Genomic DNA, 19561 nt, shown 5'->3' on the forward strand with positions numbered 1-19561 from the left:
ATTGTGGCCTTTGTGCATCAACATGTAAACATCTTCCCCATCCCCCACAATCAATAGCCCCCACTAAAACAATTGTACAGCACAGTTTGATTTGCTCTGAATTGCATGGCTTCCTTCAGTAAAACACTTTAAACTTTAGTTTAAAAAAAAGAAAGTAAAGTAAAACTTCAAAAAAAAAAACAAAAAGGAGGTTTTTTTAAAAAAATAATTTTTGGTGGCTTGTGTTGTTGGAAGCAAGTAACTTTTGAAATACATGTAGGCACAGTCTGGTAAAGTAGCTGCCAGAAGGAGTGGAAGGAGCTGTCTCACTTGTCCCGCATGAGAACCATTTCTGTCAGGTGCACCAGGGCCTCTCTCTCGGGGGACGGGCGCAGCTTGCGGATCTCGCGCGTGGCTGCGTGGCAGTAGCGCTGGGCGAGGTAGGTGGTTTGCTGCACACCATCACTCTGAGGGAGGAGAGAAAACAGGGACCTCATCAGCCGCCTGCTGCCTTGTCCAGGCACAGGGGAGGTTCTGCAGTCAGTAAGTACCCTCATACATTCTATTCTGATGGGGAAAGAGGATTTGTTCTGTAATTGGGGAAGCCCACCTACCTGCCACAAACTGTCCCAGTACTAAAACTCATCCATGCTAAAACAGCAACTCAGCATTACAAAACACCACTGGTATTAACAACAAAGTACAAACTAATGGCTTATCCCTTCCTCTCCTGCCCTAGAGATTTACAAAACCCCCATGCTATTCTGAAAAATAGGTAATAATTTGGCACAGACCATTACTTAGTCTTTTTTAGACCAGAGTAATTTAAAACTGGTATAAGGTGTGCACAGAAGTTACCAGACTGACTGGAAATGCCATGCCATTTATACCAGCTGCTGAATACAGCTATGCCTCAGCTGAAGAACTGAGTTCATGTGTGAGCTTTTTACTTATGGAGATATTATGCTGTTGGAGGGAAAAAAAGAAAAAAAGTTCTTCAGTACCTAGCATTTCTGCTACAACACTGTGCCAGAGGGAGAACTGAGTTGTTCTTACTTGGCATTGTACATTGCATGCTACTCAACAGGTATTTGCTATTTTACTTGAGAGGCAATGAATTTCAGGCTGAGAGAGCAGAAATATTTGATATCAGTCTTACCTGCAACACATACTTCCATGCACGCTCAACATCTCCTGGCTTACTGAATCTCCTCATTATCATAGCATTCATTTCTGGAAACTGAGCACAAAGGGAGAAGGGTTTGTACTTGCTTTTGAGTTGTTTTCCATGTAGCTGCCTGCCATGCTAAGGTCAGAACACCACCAAAGTGCAGCCCTCTTCCCTGTCACTGCTGCTGCTGCAGGTATAGCTTTAGGTTTGTACTTGCAGTCTGCACAGGAATATAGCAGAGCCCAAGCATTTATAACAAACCTGGCTCTGGCTCTGCTGGCTGTGGCCAATTGGAAGCAGAAGTCAGCACCTGCCATTTTATCATGTTAAGCAGATGTTCCAGTGTGGTAACTTCTGATGTGGCTACTGCCTGGTGAATAATCTGCATCAGATACTCTGACAGATGATGATCAGTGTTGGCACTCCTGGAAGAAGCACCTCTGCCCCCAGATGTACAGAAAACCCAGGATGTTAGTTGTTGCAATATTGTACAGTTCAACTTGTAAAATCCCCTTATGGTAACACTGGCTGTTACATTCTCTTACATTTTCCATTGGGCTGGTATTTTATATACACAGATTTTTTTTTTAACTAAGAGAAAAATGACATCTATAAGGTATTTTGTTTTCAGCCATGTAGCATTTGTAGTTAGCACTGCAGGCTCAATTCCCTACAAATCAAGCAGGTAACTCAAGTCAGTTGTTTTGAGAAAAATCACATCACTTAGGTAAAAATGCAGCCTCTTTCTTAAGACAGCCTAGAAACGGAAAAACCTAGTGCTTAACAAAATAAGGCTACAACTCAAGGCAGCTACTCCACAGAAGAATTCTTTTTAAGGGAAAGAAAGAGCTGTTTGTTCATCTTGCCTGAGAGGATTAGAGTCAAACAAAGATGATTTTATTGCCATATACTTGTAAACAATGATCTGCCTTCCTTGCACACCTTTGGGCCTGCAACTGCAGCTTTACAACCTCGTTCAGGTACAAACATGTAGCACCCATCAGTGCTGTGACAGTCTCCTATTACTCATACACAGTCCTGGAGATGCATTCAGAAATTCAGTGATGACTCATCCTTCATCTAAAAGAGGAAAGTCATGGCTTTTTCTAGATCCTAGCTTCCTTGCCAGGTAATGACAATTTAATTGCAGTGTTCGTGCAATCAGTTTTCACATTATTCATATTTACAGTTATATAGGATGCATATAGGATCACTTTTTATATTTAAGCACTAAAGGACATGAAAATCCCCAAACTTGTAAGGCAGAGCTGTTATTAGCAATTCTGCCTATTTAGTGGGCAGCAAATCAGCATTTAACAGGAATGCTTATAATAAAAATAAACCTTTCTTCTTCAGCTGTACTTGTTTAAGAGGAGCTTTAGAATTAGCATACACTAGTGGATTTCCTTAAAAAATAAATGGGGTGTTGTTTTTTTTACTGAGAGAGCTTTAAATACTGAATAAATAGTTAATTTAACTTTAAATACTGAATAAATAGATACTATATCAAGGTAAACACTTTTTTCTCCTTAATATATTCTAATGCACAAAGGTGTATTTCAGAGGGAGGGGAGAGGATAGGAAGAAAAGGCATCTGCCACTGAAGATCCAGAGCACATTAAAAACTAAAGAATGTTTGTCAGGAAGACAACTGGAAGAGTACCAGCTACATGAAAGGATAGCAGCAATACTAATCTGAAAAGACAGCCTATAATTAATAATTACACTTTGGACTGTCTTCAAGTCCTGGCTCATGAGTTTTTTTCCTCAGACACAAATACATGAAATATCTTTTAGTAGCATCACCAGTGTCAGTGGAAGCTCCACATTTTTTAGCACTCATGCTTTGTTTATATATCAGTTAAGTCTGCAGTGCTGTTGTTCCAGTTTCTTGAAAACAGCAGGACATTTGCAGCAAAGAAGCCTTCTGGATAATGCAGAAAACTTTATAAGATGGTCATATTATATTTCAATGCAAAAATGTACAGTTCCCATCTATCAAAGATATAAATGAGGAAAAGCATTTAAAAGTGGCCTACAAAGAACAAGATTTTAAAATAGGACTGACAGATTTTATTTCATTTCTATATTATGAACTAATTTATCTTGTAAAGCTAATTAAAAGATAGATGAAGTTCAAAGTCAGAGACAGACAACCCAAACAAATGAGTAAGAAATAGTTTTAATTTAAAAATTGGAATATTCAACACCCACAAGACAATCAATGTCACCCATTCTCTGCCAAAACTGGGTATTTGCAACATGCCTTGTTTCCTTCTGCACGTGGCTTTAGCACACACAAAAAGAGTTTTACAACTCCATCCTCCCTCTCTGCCTGTGTCTCACTGTTCTTTGGACAGCTCCAATTGCTGATGACACAGTTCTGAAATAATCATTCAAGAATATGCTTGTGAATCCCCCCAGATGAGTATGGGGAGACACTGAGGACACAGAGAAGGTTGTTCTCAATATGCATTCATCTGCTTTGTCAGCTGGCTGATACTCTGTGCTCCTGTCTGTTCTGAGATACAGATCCTTGCAAATGCCCAAAGGACAAGGAAGCAAACAGATGTGAATGCTCCACCTCCCCCCACAACAGGCTCTTTTAGAGGGGAAGTAAATGTCAAAGTTGCTGGGCTTTTTTAAATGATTTAGAACTTTTCCCATGTCAAGCTCAAAGCAATTCCACTGAGAGATCATAGATGAGAGCTCTACAGGAACTAACTGTGCCAGCTTTTATATCACACTGTGGAGCCTGGCAGGAAGGACTGCTTTTTAAGTCCCAAATCTGCTTGTCACTGGTGAACAAGACACTAGAGCAAGGAATTAAACCAGTTTCTTTCCTTTTTATGGATTAGCACCAATTTTAATGTCTTTTCATGCTGCTCACGCTTCTGTTTTCATTTTGATCCTCCAAATAATTTTTAAGGCGCTGAAAATCTTGACCAATTTTAAGCCTGTTTTATTTACAACAGTCCCTTTTCTCTTACCCAACCTTCAGACAGGAAACCTACTCCTTTTTGTAAATGGATAATACTTGAGGACAAAGAGATGAAAAGATCAAATCCAGTAAATAAAGGTACCCACCTAAAGGCAAGGCAGGGATTTAAATTCTTGGCCCCAGATGGATACAAAGCCCAGAACAAGGCAAAAAAGCCTACATACACAGTCAAGGCTGGGAAGATGATGTTTTCAGGAGAAAACACAAGCAAGAAGCTACTTAGGAATAACCTACACAAAATGTCCTAAAACTCTCAATACCCACAAGAGCCTAACAGTAAGTAGAGTTGTGCAGGAAGGTGTTTCTCAGAACTTCTTGCGTGTGCACAGAATCCATCTGACACTGAACCCACTGATTTGTCACAGGTGCCCGGGCCCCTCTCATCACTGTCACTGGAGATCTGATGTGTTTCAGCTGGCCCTGTGAGGAGCAGTTTGCATTTTTCATTCCTGCTGACTTACCTGTCGACAGGCAAATAAGACAGGGCCTGTGGCTAATCCAAGCTTGAGATCTGCTGCTGTTGGTTTCCCCAGGTGGTCAGCACACGATGTAAAATCCAGCACATCATCTATCAACTAAAAAAATAAACATACAGATGATTTAAAATTTCTTTTCCAAGTATTAGAGCTAAATACAGAACAATCCTTGTTAAAGACAAGATTTGTAGGAAGGATTAAGACAGCCCACTTTGATTTCTAAACACTTTGGACAAGTTTAGAATTTTAGATTCCATTCAGTTCAACAAAAACACTACCTGAAAAGCTATGCCAACGTTTTTTCCATACTGGTATGCAATCTCATGAACTTTGGGATCAGGGCAGCCTAGAATTGAAACCTGAAAAGACAAAAACCCCAAGTAAATAGAAAGCTTTAGTTAACAAAAGGCAGCACTTTTAGCCCCTGACCATAGGTGTGACAGCCAGCACAGGCTGGAGGGATCTGGGAAAGGCAAAAAAAGCTGACTTGGGCACATTCTGGCTTATCTCAGTTCATGGAGACACAAAACTGGCCAAGCTTACTAGAAAACAAGGCTGAACAACAGTGCAGTATTAAAACTACATTCACATCTGCAAAGAGATTAGCTTCATTAAATATTTATCAGGCTTAGAAATTACAATGCAAGGATAAAGAGAGAAGAAATGTGGATGCACTTTACATGCAGGGAGGGTAGTAGTTGTATCCAGTCCAGTGATGGGGAAATTAAACTAATTACATACATAAATCAGCCAGGGGATAATTGGAGGTCAGATAGCAGATAAATGGACATTACATGTCTCATAAAAGATCACAGAGCTGGATGTGTTGGACCTGGTACAGTAGGGGCAGTTGACATAAGGCTGATTATTTTTAAGGTGATGTTAACTGTATCTGACTTGCTCAGGAAGATGACTTGATTAGCCTGCAGGCAAAGCTACTGAGGGATAATTAGTGGCAAAGAAAAGACAGCAAATGAAGAAAGCACACCAAGCTCACAAAGGTATCACTAAACTGAGATAAACAAAACATTTTACATGAAAGTACAATCAACTACTTGAGAGACAGAAATTTTGCTGAATAAACTCCACAAAACTAAAATACAGGACATTAACTAAGGTTTGAGAATAACTATCTTGCCTCGAAGTAAGGGCATTTATGCTATTTGCATTTATGTACCAATTATACATTTTGCAAAATGAGGTTGGTTAAATACTCAGATTTATTTCAACCTTCAATAAACCAATTAGAACAGGGGACAAAAACCCACCCTGGTTTATTGCAGGCATTCCAAATCTGCTGTGACCAATGCAAGGAGTGAAGATACATTTTACTTAAGACTAAAAATATATGCTAGGAAAACACAATATAAAAATAAGTATGTGTGTGTGTGTATGTATGTATATGTATTCCTCTTTAAGACTGTGTAAGGCAGGAACATTAAAAACCCCTCCAACCCCAAAACCAGCCCCAAACTAAAAGCATGTCCAGCAGTAGCTTTGAAGGTGAACATGAAGATGGAAATAAGAAACAATATTACATCCTAATAAATGTGATGCAACTTGCACAAAATGGGGGATGATTTCATGCAGCAGTGCACTTCATATCTGAGCATCAGAACACTTCCCAGTTATAACCTGCATCTGTGAATAACTAAACCCCAGAGGAATCTGGATGACTGAGAAATTAACAGCATCACACATTCTCCACTTTTACTTAAAAGAGGACAGTTTAGTAGGAAAATAATGCTTCTTATCTCTAATAATCATAGAAAATCCTGAAGGCTATTAAACAGAGTGAACTGCAAATATGAGATATTTAAATAGATGTTGCTAGGGACTATCAAAGTAGAACATTTTGCCTTTTTATCCTCCTTTTGATGTTTGTCTCTTAAATAGCAGTATTTGCCCGAAGACCTAACATCTACTGCTAACTTTTTGTTGCTTCTATAATATAAATCACATAATGTCAGCATGGCAGGGGGACTGCATCTACCCTGTTCCAATGAAATCCTTACCTACTTCCACATTTCATTCCCTGTGGAGGATTAAAATACAGAATTCAGTGACAAAATCCTGGTTAATGGCAAAGGGTCAGAGTGGGCAGTAGCTGGCAGAGGGTGGGAGGAAGCGTTGTGTAAAGAAAAGAGCTTCCTCATTTAACATGAAAGGTCAATTCTTGTTCATAGACAAAAAAAATTAAAAATTTGGGAGATTTTTTCTGCCAGTCATCCTCAAGTGAGCAACCCTCTGACCATGACCACATAATAAACCTGCAGTTGGGTTGTGTCTTTCAGGGAGTTCCTTCAGGATGCAATTTCTCACACTGCTGTTGAGGATTGTTGCCCCCAGCTGGACACTGGCCGGGCTGCAGCCAGGCAGCCTGGCACTCCCACATGGAATTTAACTGGAGCTGTACTGGGATAATGCTCTGGATAATACCCACATTTGCAAATACAAATCAGGATAACCAAGTCAATACAGTGATGTGTGTTTAACTGATAAAACTCCCCCTTTGAAAACAGCCTAGAGCTCCCCAAATAGGTATGACTGGCTCATGACAATTTAATCTTGCAAGAATTCAGGCCCGTCCTCCACTAAATCATGATGAAAAATCCTAATACCAAGTGAAACAAATTCTTTAGAAATGTTCTTTGAATTCAGCAAAGCAGGACAATCTCCTTGGTGTTATTTCAAACACACTTTTTGCAATTAAAAAGTTGTTTCTCTTATGTTATATGAGAGGCTATAAACCAAATTTGCCTCTTTACTGAATTTCACATAATCAGCTCTGGGGAGATACATCCTGCTCTGATATTTAATATGTGACAATATGGCAGGTGGAGTTGAAAGCATTTGCACATCTCTACCAGTGCTATGTAGGTCAGAGAGGACAACCTGCTGCTGGGCCAGAATTTGCTTGAATAAACACTACAAGAGATGTTAGTTCCTGTAGTCCTAGATTTGTGGCCTCCATGGAAAGGAAAAGGCTCTAAAGTGTTCCCCTTTTCCAGCCATTCTCCTCCATGCCCATCTCCAGAAGCAGTCAGGTTCCTGCCTTCTCATTCACCACTGTTTTTCTAGGCAGGAGCATTGTTCCTTTCTCCAGGAGAGCCACAGAATAGTTTAGGTTGGAAGGAAACTCTGAAAGTCACCTGCTCAAAGGAGAGTTGACTTCACAGCCAGAGGTGTTATTTTCCTGGGCACCAGTTGCACATGCTGGTACGGTTTTGTGCTGGAGCCCTGTGTACACACCAAACTAGAAACTGGTTAGAGCAGGAGCTCACAGAATATCCAGAGCTTCAGACTATTGGTTTCGCCAGTGCCTTACACAAGGAGGCACAAGCTTCCTCCTAATATGGAAATCAACAATCTCTAGTGCACCCTTACACTCAAAGCAAGCAGGATTTGATCCCTTATCTGAAAGTATACCATGCAAAATATAAATAGCTTTATGAGGCCCAGGAATTCACATTACTGCAGGGTTTAAAAAAAGACAGAAAACCTGCTCAGGTTATTTTGCTATTTCCAGCTGGCCTGATGACTAAACAGAAATTCCACTCCAGCTTTATTGTTTCTGAATTCTTGAACTAAAGTCACCTCATGTTTCTCTGAAAAATGCCTTGCAGTAACTAAGGTTTCAATGACTCTGGGCCATCTGGCACTGCCTCATTTTACAATACACTTTAATTGAAATTTTGGTAACATTCCCCCATGCAGAACTGTTGTAGAAAGAAACTGGAGACTGGGATGGCTCTTAACATCTTGAACAGACTGTTCTCTCTCTAAGTCCTAACTTAAAGAATTTTGATTTAAATGCAGTAAAGCTTTGGTGGTACAGAATGCATCAATTACAGTTTATGTCTTGTTTAGATCTTTTTGCAGGAATACTCTCCTCTTCCATTTCTAAGGCATGGAATTCTAAGGTGCCACCTGAACCTGTCTGACATCTCCTTTCCATTTAATACTTGTATTTATTCAATCACAGAAACTAATCAGGTTTTTCCTATCATTGACAGGAACAGAACTGCTTCTAAAACCCACAGTCTCTCCTTTTAATTTTGTCCCTGAAAACAAGATATGAATACTCTTGATTCCCTAACTGAATTTCCTTTCAAGATAGAACTGATGATCCTGCTTATCATTTTTGCTAGAGAAAACAGAACTCCCTTTTGATTCCATTTCTTCAGTTGCCAAAGCCACCTAAACAAAAATATCTCAACACTCACATGCAACAAAGAAAACCCCAAATAATCCCTTTTAACTGCTATCAATAGAGCTCTCCTAATCCACACAGAAAGAAACTGAGGGAAACACACATATTCAACTCATTGGTACTATGTGCAGCGATAAGGATTTGCCATGAAGAGAGACCTTCTCCCTCTGTTTTCCTTTCTAACACAGATTTTACAGCATATAAAGCTCCAGCAGTTCAGCAATGGAACAACTCAGACCAGCCACTAGAAGAAATGCAGCCAAACAGCCCCCTGACCAGCATCACAGCCTCAGTCTTACGGGAAGTGCTTCAATCTTTAACTCTTGCAAGTCACGAAAAGGAAAAAGCTTAAATTAGCACATCTGTAGGGAGAATCCACCCAGTGGCAATGTGATTTCTTCCATCTGCAAAGATTCTTTTAGGCAGACTGTCAAAATTAATATTAAAACTTGTGTATGTTTTTTCTGGGGTAGCAGAATAATGTGAAGCTCTTTACTAGTCCAGGTGCCTACTGATATAAAACAAGACTTGCAGAAGAAAATTGTCAGGGTCATAGTGCCATTAATATGAGCAATCCAGAAGAATTTATTTCTTTCCTCCAACTAGAATAAAAGGTATTTTTCCTTCCCCAAAATCCATGTGTCTCATTCTATGTGATCATTTTGATGTAAGCAATTTTCAACTGCTGTCTGTTGCACAAATGCACCAGTTCCCTGAGAACAAAGGAAGATGATCAGCACAGATTTTTACTCTAATTCTTTAAGAATTCCACTTGCTATAGAATCCATAAGAACATAATCTTGAATTGGATCTTTTTGTAATCAAGTAAGAGAACCGAGTGACAGGGCTGGATAAAGTAATTGGTAATTAAAATCTCCAGACAAAGTAAGATAAATTAAGTACATGCTTCTGGTTTTTTACAATGTGATGTAGAGATATCAGGAAAATGTTTTCACCCAGAGGGTGGCTGGGCACTGGAAAAGGCTCCCCAAGGACGTGGTCACAGCACCAAACCTGACAGAGTTCAAGAAGTGTTTGGACAATGCTCTCAGCACATGGTGTGACTCTTGGGGTGTCCCATGCAGGGACAGAAGTTAGACTTGATGATCCTGATGGGTCCCTTCCAACACAGCTTATTCTCTGATTTTTTTTTTTTTTTTGTTTCCTCCCACTGTTACCACTTAAGGTCTCACTCAGCACCAATGAGTAGGGCCAGATGCCAAAGAAGTCTTAAAATCAAATTATATACTCAAAAATGATCAACTGAGTTTAAAACCACTGTCTCAAAGTTCCAGAATTACATAAATTGAAGATTGCCATTGTTATGATTATTTGAACCTTATTTTGATTCTTGAGAATAACAATAAATCTGTGTATAAATAAAAAACTCAAAGAAAAAGTGAAAACCAATATTGGAGGCTACACAGCTGAACTGTGATAAAATTCACAATCTCCAACCCTTTCACATTCTGGCAGAATACCATTTCAGGGTTTTGCTTTGGAGGGTCTCCAGAGCAAAGAGCAATGCTGGTTTAGCTGTGAAGCTTACAGTATGGTATGTTAACTCAGAAGAGACAGACGTACATACTGCTTTACAACTGTTGGCTATCAGACTCGCCGTCTTCTTAAAAGTCTTCTCGAGGTAGTGAGCAAATCTCTCATTCTCGTTTTCCTTGGAACCCAGCTGGAGGAATTCACCTAAAAAGTTGCACAGAAGGGAGGTTTTATTTGTGGGTTTACTGCTTAGGCAGGAAAACTGGAAGATTAAAACAGGAAAAAACCTTACCACGCACCAGATCTTCAATCACCTGAGTCAGAACAGAGATGATAGTGGTATTTCCAATTCGTGCTAAAGCTACAGAAGCAGCTGAGAGGATGAAGTCGCCAGCTAGAACAGCCTAACAACAATAACAACAAAAAGGTGATCCCTTAAGTCTTCTCCTGTGTTACTACTGACCATACAAGTTCTTTTAATTGTCAGACCTACTCACATTACAAAACCTTCCTACATAAAGCACAAATATCTCATTTCAACAGCGAAAAAACACATAACATATAAATATTGAAATCTGAGTAATTTTTGAGTCCTGATCATATAGTACTGGTTATATTTTTCTGTATAAGCACTGTCCCCTCTGTATGCAGTATGTGTTTGCTTATGAAGCTTTTTTTAACATTAGTTCTCTATTTCACCATTCTCTTGTGGCTCTTACGCCATGTGAACTCTGAACTGCTTCAAGTTCCTTCCCTGTATTTTCTGGTGAAGACCTTTCTTGTAATGCTCTGTGAAGAAAACATCAATTTAAAAAAAAATTCCCCGCTGACTGAAAACATTTTTGTATTCACCACTGAATCAGCATTCAGGATGAGGTACAAGTTTAAAGTATTTCAACAGCACTGCAGAGAATGGCACAGGGAATGCCAAAATCAGTAATAATCAGCAATAATCACAAAATGGGCCAGGTTGGAAGGGGCCAGAGTCATCTGGTCCAACCTCCCTGCTCAAGCAGGGTCATCCCAGAACACATGGCACATTATTGCATCCAGATGATTCTTGAATCTCTCCAGTGAGGGAGACTCCAAAGCCTCTCTGGACAATCTGTTCATATTCAGGTGGAACTTCCTGTGCATCAGTTTTTGTCCTCTGCCTCTTGTCCTGTTACTTGAGAAAAGCCTGGATCCATCTTTGTGACACTGCTTTCAGATATGTACGAGGGCCCCTCTCAGTCATCTCCTGTGGAGGCTGGACAGGTCCAACACTAACACACTTCAACCATTCAGTAGGTAATGCTTCCAACAGTTCAGAAAAGGAAAACACATTTGTCTCACCCACAAGCTGTGCACATCTCTTCATATGTTTTCTGACATATTCCAAGACCTAGCCATACAAACCTCTAGGTATTTGTGCTCTGCTGAAATTCAAAGGCAAGCCTTGCACATATTAGCAAACTCACTTTCCTCTCTCCCCAGATTTGATTAAGTGTCCTTTTTCCTCTGCGAGAATTTGCATCATCAATGACATCATCATGAACTAGACTGGCTGTATGGATCATCTCAGCAATTATGGCCACAGAGCGCTGGCTTGCTTGCACCTCCCTAAAATCAAAAAACAAGAACTGTCAAACAATTAAATCAATTCTATATGCTGCAATACACTACAGAATCTCTATTAAAAACCAAACAAAAAATGTTCCTCTGAAAACAGCTGTCACAGCTTTTTCCTGGTCTCACCCCTTCTTTCAAACCTGGAATTAGGAAGACAAGAGAAAGTAAGATCACATTAGTACAGTAAGTGCAGAGGGATGGGTCCATCCTCATGAGGCCCATTTCTACATTGCTGCATTAACAGTACTGCAAAACTCCTGTGTTATTGACTGTAATCCCTCTAAATCCAGACTGCAATAAACAGCACAGCATCAAGGATGCTTGGCTCCAAGACTGACATTTGGAAAACAGCAGAGAAAAGAATGACAGGTAGCTCTGTAGATGAGTTTTAAGTTCTCCTTATCTCTGTTTCTCTACCTATAATCGTGGCATCACAAACTCTACAGCTGGATAACTCTACCAAGCAGCAAGCTGGAGAGATCAGAAGGAACAGAAACCTGCATTCTACATTTGAAAGATATAACTCATAGATCTTCTCCTTTATGTTATCTGATTACCTTAAAACCCCAGAGGTTCTTCAGAAGCCTGAGGAATTAACTAGGATTCTACTGCAAGCACTTTAACACTGTAAACACCAAATACCTAACACTTATTGGAACTCAGCCTTTGGGAAGATCTAACACTGATGATTCAACTCTCAGTAGTTCACACTACTTTTTTTTTTTAAACTAGGTGAAAAGAAGTTAACAGAAGAACACAGAAACAATTCTCTAGAGAACAAAACTGGCAAAAAGCACATAAAAGAGCCAACCTAGCTCACATAAAGGACCATCTCCCTTAGTATCCATCTTCCACTGTCTTCTGGTATTTTTCTGTTTTCATCATGGGTTACATGCAGGATCCCAGAAATGGCCATCCCAGTCAGTCTTGCCTCATAGCTGTAACAAGGCCACATGGACCTTTAAAATGCCCCACATACAAAACAATAACACAAAAAAATGAAAACCCACAACACAAGAAAGAAACTACTTCTGATATATAAATAATGTACCTCTGGTACACAGACAACAGAGAAAATCATACTATTTTACAGGAGAACAGAAAAAGAACTGAGCCAGAAGATAATTTCACCACAGCTAAGGGAATTTAAAACTTTCCTGCACTGCCTATGTCCTTTAAAATGTAGTGATTAATCACAAAATGAAAGAACATATTGCAGTCTGCTGACATAACACTGCATTCTGACACCTACCTCTGCACAGAATTCTGCACTGCTGTCAGTGGGAGTTCTACATCCTGAACAATAGCAGGATGAATGGGTAGCTCATAGGCTGTGAAAATATGGCTTTTACACAACACAAAATAAGAGCTGGAAACCTTCATAGTTGTTTGGAGGCAAGTCTTAATGCAGACTAGTGATTTAATCAAATGCTAGTTCAGTGTAAACAGTTTTCCAAACCAAACTACTCTTACTAAGTAGGAGAAAACTTACCTTCAAAAAACTGTAAAGGTCTCCAGCCTCTTTCATGCACTGTTCTCCTTTTGGGGATTCCCTTTTTCATTAATTATGTCAGCAGACTGGACTTCCTGCTGGGAAGCAGCAGTAAATGGCAACACTCACTGACACACTGAAATATTTCAGTAGTATGAACACAGCACAAAACCAGTTATTTCAAAAGCAGGTTCTGAAATGTTCTGCATTATACTCTATCTTATCTCTGACAATGACTAAAAATGGCATAGGAATGTTCATGGTTTCCAGAACGCTGTATCAAATGTGACAATTTCATCTGAAGGGGTTTTAAAACTACTATTTCCACAAAGTCTCAAGCAAGGTTCTACCCACTGCTGGCAAAAAAGTTCTGCAATTGTTTCCTGCATGCCTCTTGTGAGACTAATTCTAGATCAGAGCATGCCTACTTTTAGGGGAAAACACACAAACCCCAGGATCTTTCTCATCCCCTGCCATTTTTCATTCAGCTTCTCCTGCAAAACAAAAGCAAAAAGTGGCAGTAACTGAATAGATAACAGCAAATCCAGTAAGTGGAAAGATGCCATTTTTAGGTCATTCTCAAAGTAAAGACACCCTGAGCTGATGTATATTTACAGATATTTTATAGAACTAATCATGTTCTGTCCTTCAGTAGGACCCCCTGTTTGATTCAGTGATAAGGTTTTATAGATGTGCTGTACCCTGAGGTGTTTTCCATTACAGAACTTGTTTCATGAACACTGAACAAGCCAAGGCTGACCACACAGGTTAAGAAAGCCCAAATGTCTCCCTCCAAACATCCCAGCCCAAAACCAAAACAACCAACCAAAACCACCCAACAACGGTGAGGGCCAAACTCAAAACCACACAAAGCAGTATTTACACTCTCCAACAAAAAGCTTGGAGGCAGTGTGTTTGCCAATAAGTAAATATTGCCAGTTTAAGGACAGGAAATGAGAAAAGAACTTGCAACATTGTTGTGCTATGGCCACAGTCCTTCCAGCATCAATCTCCTGCTAAGGCCCTGGGGCTGAAAGAAGCAACCATCTCAGAAACAGAGTCTGTGACACAGAAGGGCACTGCAAAGCACAGAGACTGCATGTGCTAACACCAGAGAAAACTGCAGAGCAGCTGGCACCAAGGGCTTTTGACAACAGCAGTTTGGAGGAGTGAAACAAAAGGGAACTAAGGTTGTTGGCAGGTTCTATCTTTAGGACATATTCAATTTTATTTTATTGCCATTTTATTTGTTTCTCACACTATTCTGATAAATTTATTTCCCTTCCTCACCCACTCCCCCAAACTTTAGTGCTCACTGTTTTACCTATTATCTCTGGCCCTCTAAGATTTATATTTATATTTACATATTTCTTTGGCCCTCTCTTATTTGCCCCACTCTTTTTGGTTGTAGCAATACAAATAAAAACTCTCATTTGTGAACACTTTGGAGAATACAGAAACACTAGGTCCTGTCAGGCTAAGTGATAATTCTGTGAAGTTCTTCAAAGGCATGTGAAGAAATCAAGGCAGTGGATGTGTGAAATTGAGGGTTTGCATGACCCCAAATTAAACTACTTAAAACAATTCTTACTCTCACACAAAGTTGCTATCAATAAGCAAAAAGCCACTGCCCAAGGGACTTAAAGATTCAGGGTAGTACTTAGGACACTTAAAACTTCCAGAGCAAAGAAACAACACACTTCAGATACCTTTTTGGCAGTAATTCAGATAATTCTTTATACAACTGTCATTTTCCTTATTATGACCACAATAAAGTGACCCCACTCTAGAAAAACAGTTAACCTGCTGATGGTATAGTAAATACCTCACCTCATTCAAACCTAAACATAAATGATCAATGTCACCTAACCTGCAAGCAGAGCCACCTGGCCATTCCATTCTCCTGAGAAACCTCAGCTATTCTAGAGGAGAAGAGAAAGAGGTCTCCTGGGATGCCTTGTAAGATCAGGACCTGTAGCCTTCCTAAATTGTTATTTTAACAGCCAAATAAAGAAAAGTATTACCTTTTACACAAAAATTGCAGAAAAAGAAGAAAAGAAAATGAAAAAGCAGGAAAAAGCATGCTGGGTTCAGCAAGTTATATTACAGTTGAGAATGGCAGCAAGATGAAGCAGAAACTGAACATCAGCAATACAAACCCCAGAGGCAAATGTAAAAAAAAGAAGATGGGGTTGAACAGTACAGGATACTGGCTCACCCTACAAACCTACAGATACTGTGGTCAGTCTCTTCACATGTGGGAACCAAAGCCTCAACAAAGAAAAACAAGCCTGGGAGAAGAATCAGTATTAACTGAGGAACAGAATGATAAAATGCTTCAAGGGAAATGAAAAATTGAAAGTGAAAAACATCTTGAAAAAACACTGGGAGCAGCAGAATGTAAGGCAAGTATTCCCCCCCCCCAGGTTTGTAGAACAGTAGCAGAGTTAAAAATATGCAGTATTACTTCTCTACATACACAATTTTCGTCACAAACATAAAAAAGTTGTAAGAACAATTTGCCACCTAGAGACAATGTTGCTTAAAGAAAGAACAATAATGAATCAATCATAGTACCAATGTGAACTGAAGTATATGCATATCCAGAGCAGGTGTTTTCAAGCTTCAATCAGCTTGAAAGCAAAAGAGAAGAAAATGCCCATAAAACTTTATCAGCTCACAGGAACTGGGTATCCACAGTACAAACGTTAATTCCTTTTGCATGGCCTTGCCAATCCTCAAAAGCATTGGCCACCATGCAATAACCAACAAGCAGTACAGTGAAGACTTGTATCAACATAAGGGATATTTAATTACAATCACAGGCTTGGACAAATTGGCACAGGGCACAGAACAGGAAGGTAAATACCCTGAGATTTCATTCCATTCCTTTGCTGAAACACTTTTTCTCTTGCCACTAGAAATTCATTCTAAAAGCAACATGACAAAGATGGTGACTCAGCCTGGTTTGTACTAGGAATGTTCAGATTATTGAGGAGGCCTTTGAAACACTGAACGTATTTTGGAGGTGCTGATCAGAACCACAACAGATGTACAAACACTGCCAAATGACACAGACATCCAGAAACCAGAGGACTTATGCTGAGGGCTGGCTACTGCAAAGCAAACACTTGCCCCAGGAATGTGTGGCACTTTCTTACTGGCATAGGGCAGGTCTCAAAACAGGCCCTGACAGTTCTGAGACAGTATAACATGTGGACAAGAATATGTCCATGAGCATATACATATGTCAAAAGACAGCAAATATGCTTTGAGCATACAGGCAAATTCAGTCTTTCTACTGCTGCCTCTCCCTGATTCACTGCTCTGCTCCCACACTGTATGACATCAGTTCCAGCCTTCTCAGTACTGCACACATGATTTTGTTCATAAGCTTTTCATGCTACACACTAGAATGAGATAAAACTATTTTTACCATTATTTTGATTCCAAAGATGCTCCAAAAACTCACTGTCCCTGTTGTTAAATCTCCTCCTATATTTCCATTCTCTTAGAAACACAATGCTTTGTTTTAAGTAGCTCTTTCACTCTGTTCCTGATAAATTTGTAGACCACAAGTCTTCAATCTTCATGATTATCCTTGCAATCCATCCCTGAAGCCAGCTGGACTTCACTTACTTTGAGCACAGGGATAAGGGATGCTGATGATCTCAGGAAGTGTGATATACACTCCTGTAGCTGACCTGGATGGCTGATGCACGCTAGGGTATCTTTGAGGGTTTTCATAACAAAGGTGGGTGCAAACCACACTGGGGTTATGCCCTAATGGGACATCTGAGACCCTACAAGCTCAAGCAGAAAGTTTTGGTTTGCTGTGCTTCCTTACATTTCACCACAGATGGATGATCATCAAGAATGACTCTGTCATCAAAAAGTGCCCTCCTCACACTCCTGTTCTTCATGTCAAGGTCACTCATGAATATATTAAGCCAGTCTGTGGCAAAAGGTATCCCTGAGGATTTGCACAACCAATATTGTTCCTTTTGCTATCTCAGAGTCAATGACAAGAAGCAGTCCAGAACTGACAACAGAATCTGGCTGAGGCAAAGTTCATTAATCCTGGATGACTTTTCCTAAAACACGAGGAACTGGCACACAGAGGAAAGGACACTGCCAGCTCAGTTTTGCTTTCTCCTTCATAATTATATTCACATAGAAGGGACTACAGGGGGAGGTGCTATCCATGCAACAAAATACATGCCATGCTCTGAGGTAGTAATCAAGTCCACCAAGGCATTAAACTAGTCCTACAGAGAGAAAACAGTGCAAGAGCTCAGAGAAATCCCTTAAGACTGACAAATTAGTTTAGAAACACTTCTGGGAAGGGACCAAAGATTATCTACTTGGAATTCTATACAAGGCAAGACTGGAAGTATAGCTGGATGGCAACTGGAGAACACTCCAGCCAACATCTTTCCTCAAAATGCAAACATAGCAGCTGACAGGAAGGTGTGGAGTGAAGCATCTGCAAGGAGCCAGACTCAGGAGTGACAGAGAATACAGGCCAAGCATGATCTGCTCAGTTAAAACTGCTCTCAAGTAACGTGGAGATCATAAGGATTACACCAGACTAATTAGCTTAGAATCTTACATAAAGTGTAGAAACTTGCTACTAGAGGGTGGGAAAAAAAACCTCTTACTGTTTTCAAAATCTCACAGCTTTGAATATAATCATACCAGCTCTTTAATAGCTTTTCTGCACAATTACTAAAAAAATCTCACAGCAAACTTCTTACCTGTGACCAGAGTTTAATAGCAACAGGAGTGGTTACAAATGAAAATACTTAAAGAAGTTTACATAGTTTCAAAGAGTATTAAAGGTTCTAATAAAGCATTTATGCAAGGAGGTAGAATTGACTAAAGCCTTACAAATATAGTAATTCAGCAACATTATTTATCCACCCTGCTTACAAGCACAGTATAGTTCCACAATTTAAAACAGGGAAATACGTAATAAACCCAGCAGAGTTCCTTTTGCACTGACAGCTACAAAAATACAGCTTCAAGATGGAACTTACATTCAGGTTTTCCTGAGGAGCATTTTATTTTCATAAAGTATTTTCCAGAGACACAAGAATGATAACTTTCAAGCATGATGTGCATATCTGAAAGTGACCAACTCACTTGGAATTATTATGGTGAATGTTGCAGGCCCGAGCCATTAGCACCACAATCATTGGTCGAAAGGCCTTTCCCTTCCCATCAAAGTAATAATCACACATTTCCTTAAGTTCTGCTGCAGACACCAGCAATTCCTATAAAAAGGACAAGAGCATTTCAGCATAGAAGTCACAAAGTCAGTCTGCTTAGTGTAAATACAACAGTATGCATGTATAAGGTTATTGCTTACATTCATTCCACCCAGTGTAAGTTCAAGTTATTTTTAAAATTACTATGAGTAATCTGAAATGTAAATGATGCATTCCAGTGCTGCAAATCAGAAGAAAAACTGCATTCTGGTTCTACAAAATATTAGAAATACACCATTTCCCTTCAGTTTAAGTTTCAGACAGCAGTTCATAAACATAAATAACATTACTTCAATAAATATCCAAACTGATGGCTCCTAATAAAAACAATCATCATGACATGCCACCATAGTCACCAAAATCCCATACCTTTTTAATATCTTCATAGAGATTCTTCAAGTCTTTTCTACCAAGTTGAAAAGGGTCCTGGTATTTTTCATCACTAATTGTCTTACTGCAGCTGCACCAGTGGGATGAACTTGTATGATGAAACCTGGGGACAGTGTTTTTCAAGAGTAGGCTTGTTAGAAGTCATGTTCCCCTGATTCCCCATACAAAAACATCTGAAAGGGTTTCTTTCTCTCCCTCTCCCCTCATACCCCATTTAACCAAATGGCTAAAATATATGAAGACATCAAAACACTCTTTTTCAGACAGACAGTAAGGTGCAAGGACAGAAAAGCTGTGTATTGATGATCATAAAGCTTTGGGACCTGGCAAAGTGCATTTGGCAAACACACACAAACTCTGCCCTTAAGAGACCCCAGATATCCTGAGGCCCAGAACATCACCTTGCTCTCCATCTATTCCTTTTGAATACACTATGGATAGTGTAGCCTACATTTGCAGATAGA

At 39.7% G+C, this 19561-nt stretch overlaps 1 protein-coding gene across 3 annotated transcripts in view; it reads right to left on the minus strand.

Moving 5' to 3' along the window:
- The window catches only part of PDSS1 (decaprenyl diphosphate synthase subunit 1), a 21998-nt gene continuing 2437 nt past the window's right edge, over nt 1-19561 (minus strand). For 2 of the 3 annotated variants that reach the window (XM_064704077.1, XM_064704079.1), the window contains 9 exons: nt 19077-19200; nt 18583-18713; nt 11795-11936; nt 10627-10738; nt 10429-10538; nt 4906-4986; nt 4613-4726; nt 1139-1219; nt 1-446 (listed from right to left, as the gene is read on the minus strand). In XM_064704077.1, coding sequence (XP_064560147.1) covers nt 306-446; nt 1139-1219; nt 4613-4726; nt 4906-4986; nt 10429-10538; nt 10627-10738; nt 11795-11936; nt 18583-18713; nt 19077-19200 — 1036 coding nt within the window. In that variant the 3' untranslated portion in view covers nt 1-305. Of the gene's footprint in view, nt 447-1138; nt 1220-4612; nt 4727-4905; nt 4987-10428; nt 10539-10626; nt 10739-11794; nt 11937-13437; nt 15318-18582; nt 18714-19076; nt 19201-19561 lie in introns of those variants that run through there. The other variant, XM_064704080.1, reaches the window with a different exon arrangement.

Source organism: Zonotrichia leucophrys, chromosome 2, assembly GCF_028769735.1.
Source record: "Zonotrichia leucophrys gambelii isolate GWCS_2022_RI chromosome 2, RI_Zleu_2.0, whole genome shotgun sequence".
NCBI lineage: Eukaryota > Metazoa > Chordata > Aves > Passeriformes > Passerellidae > Zonotrichia > Zonotrichia leucophrys.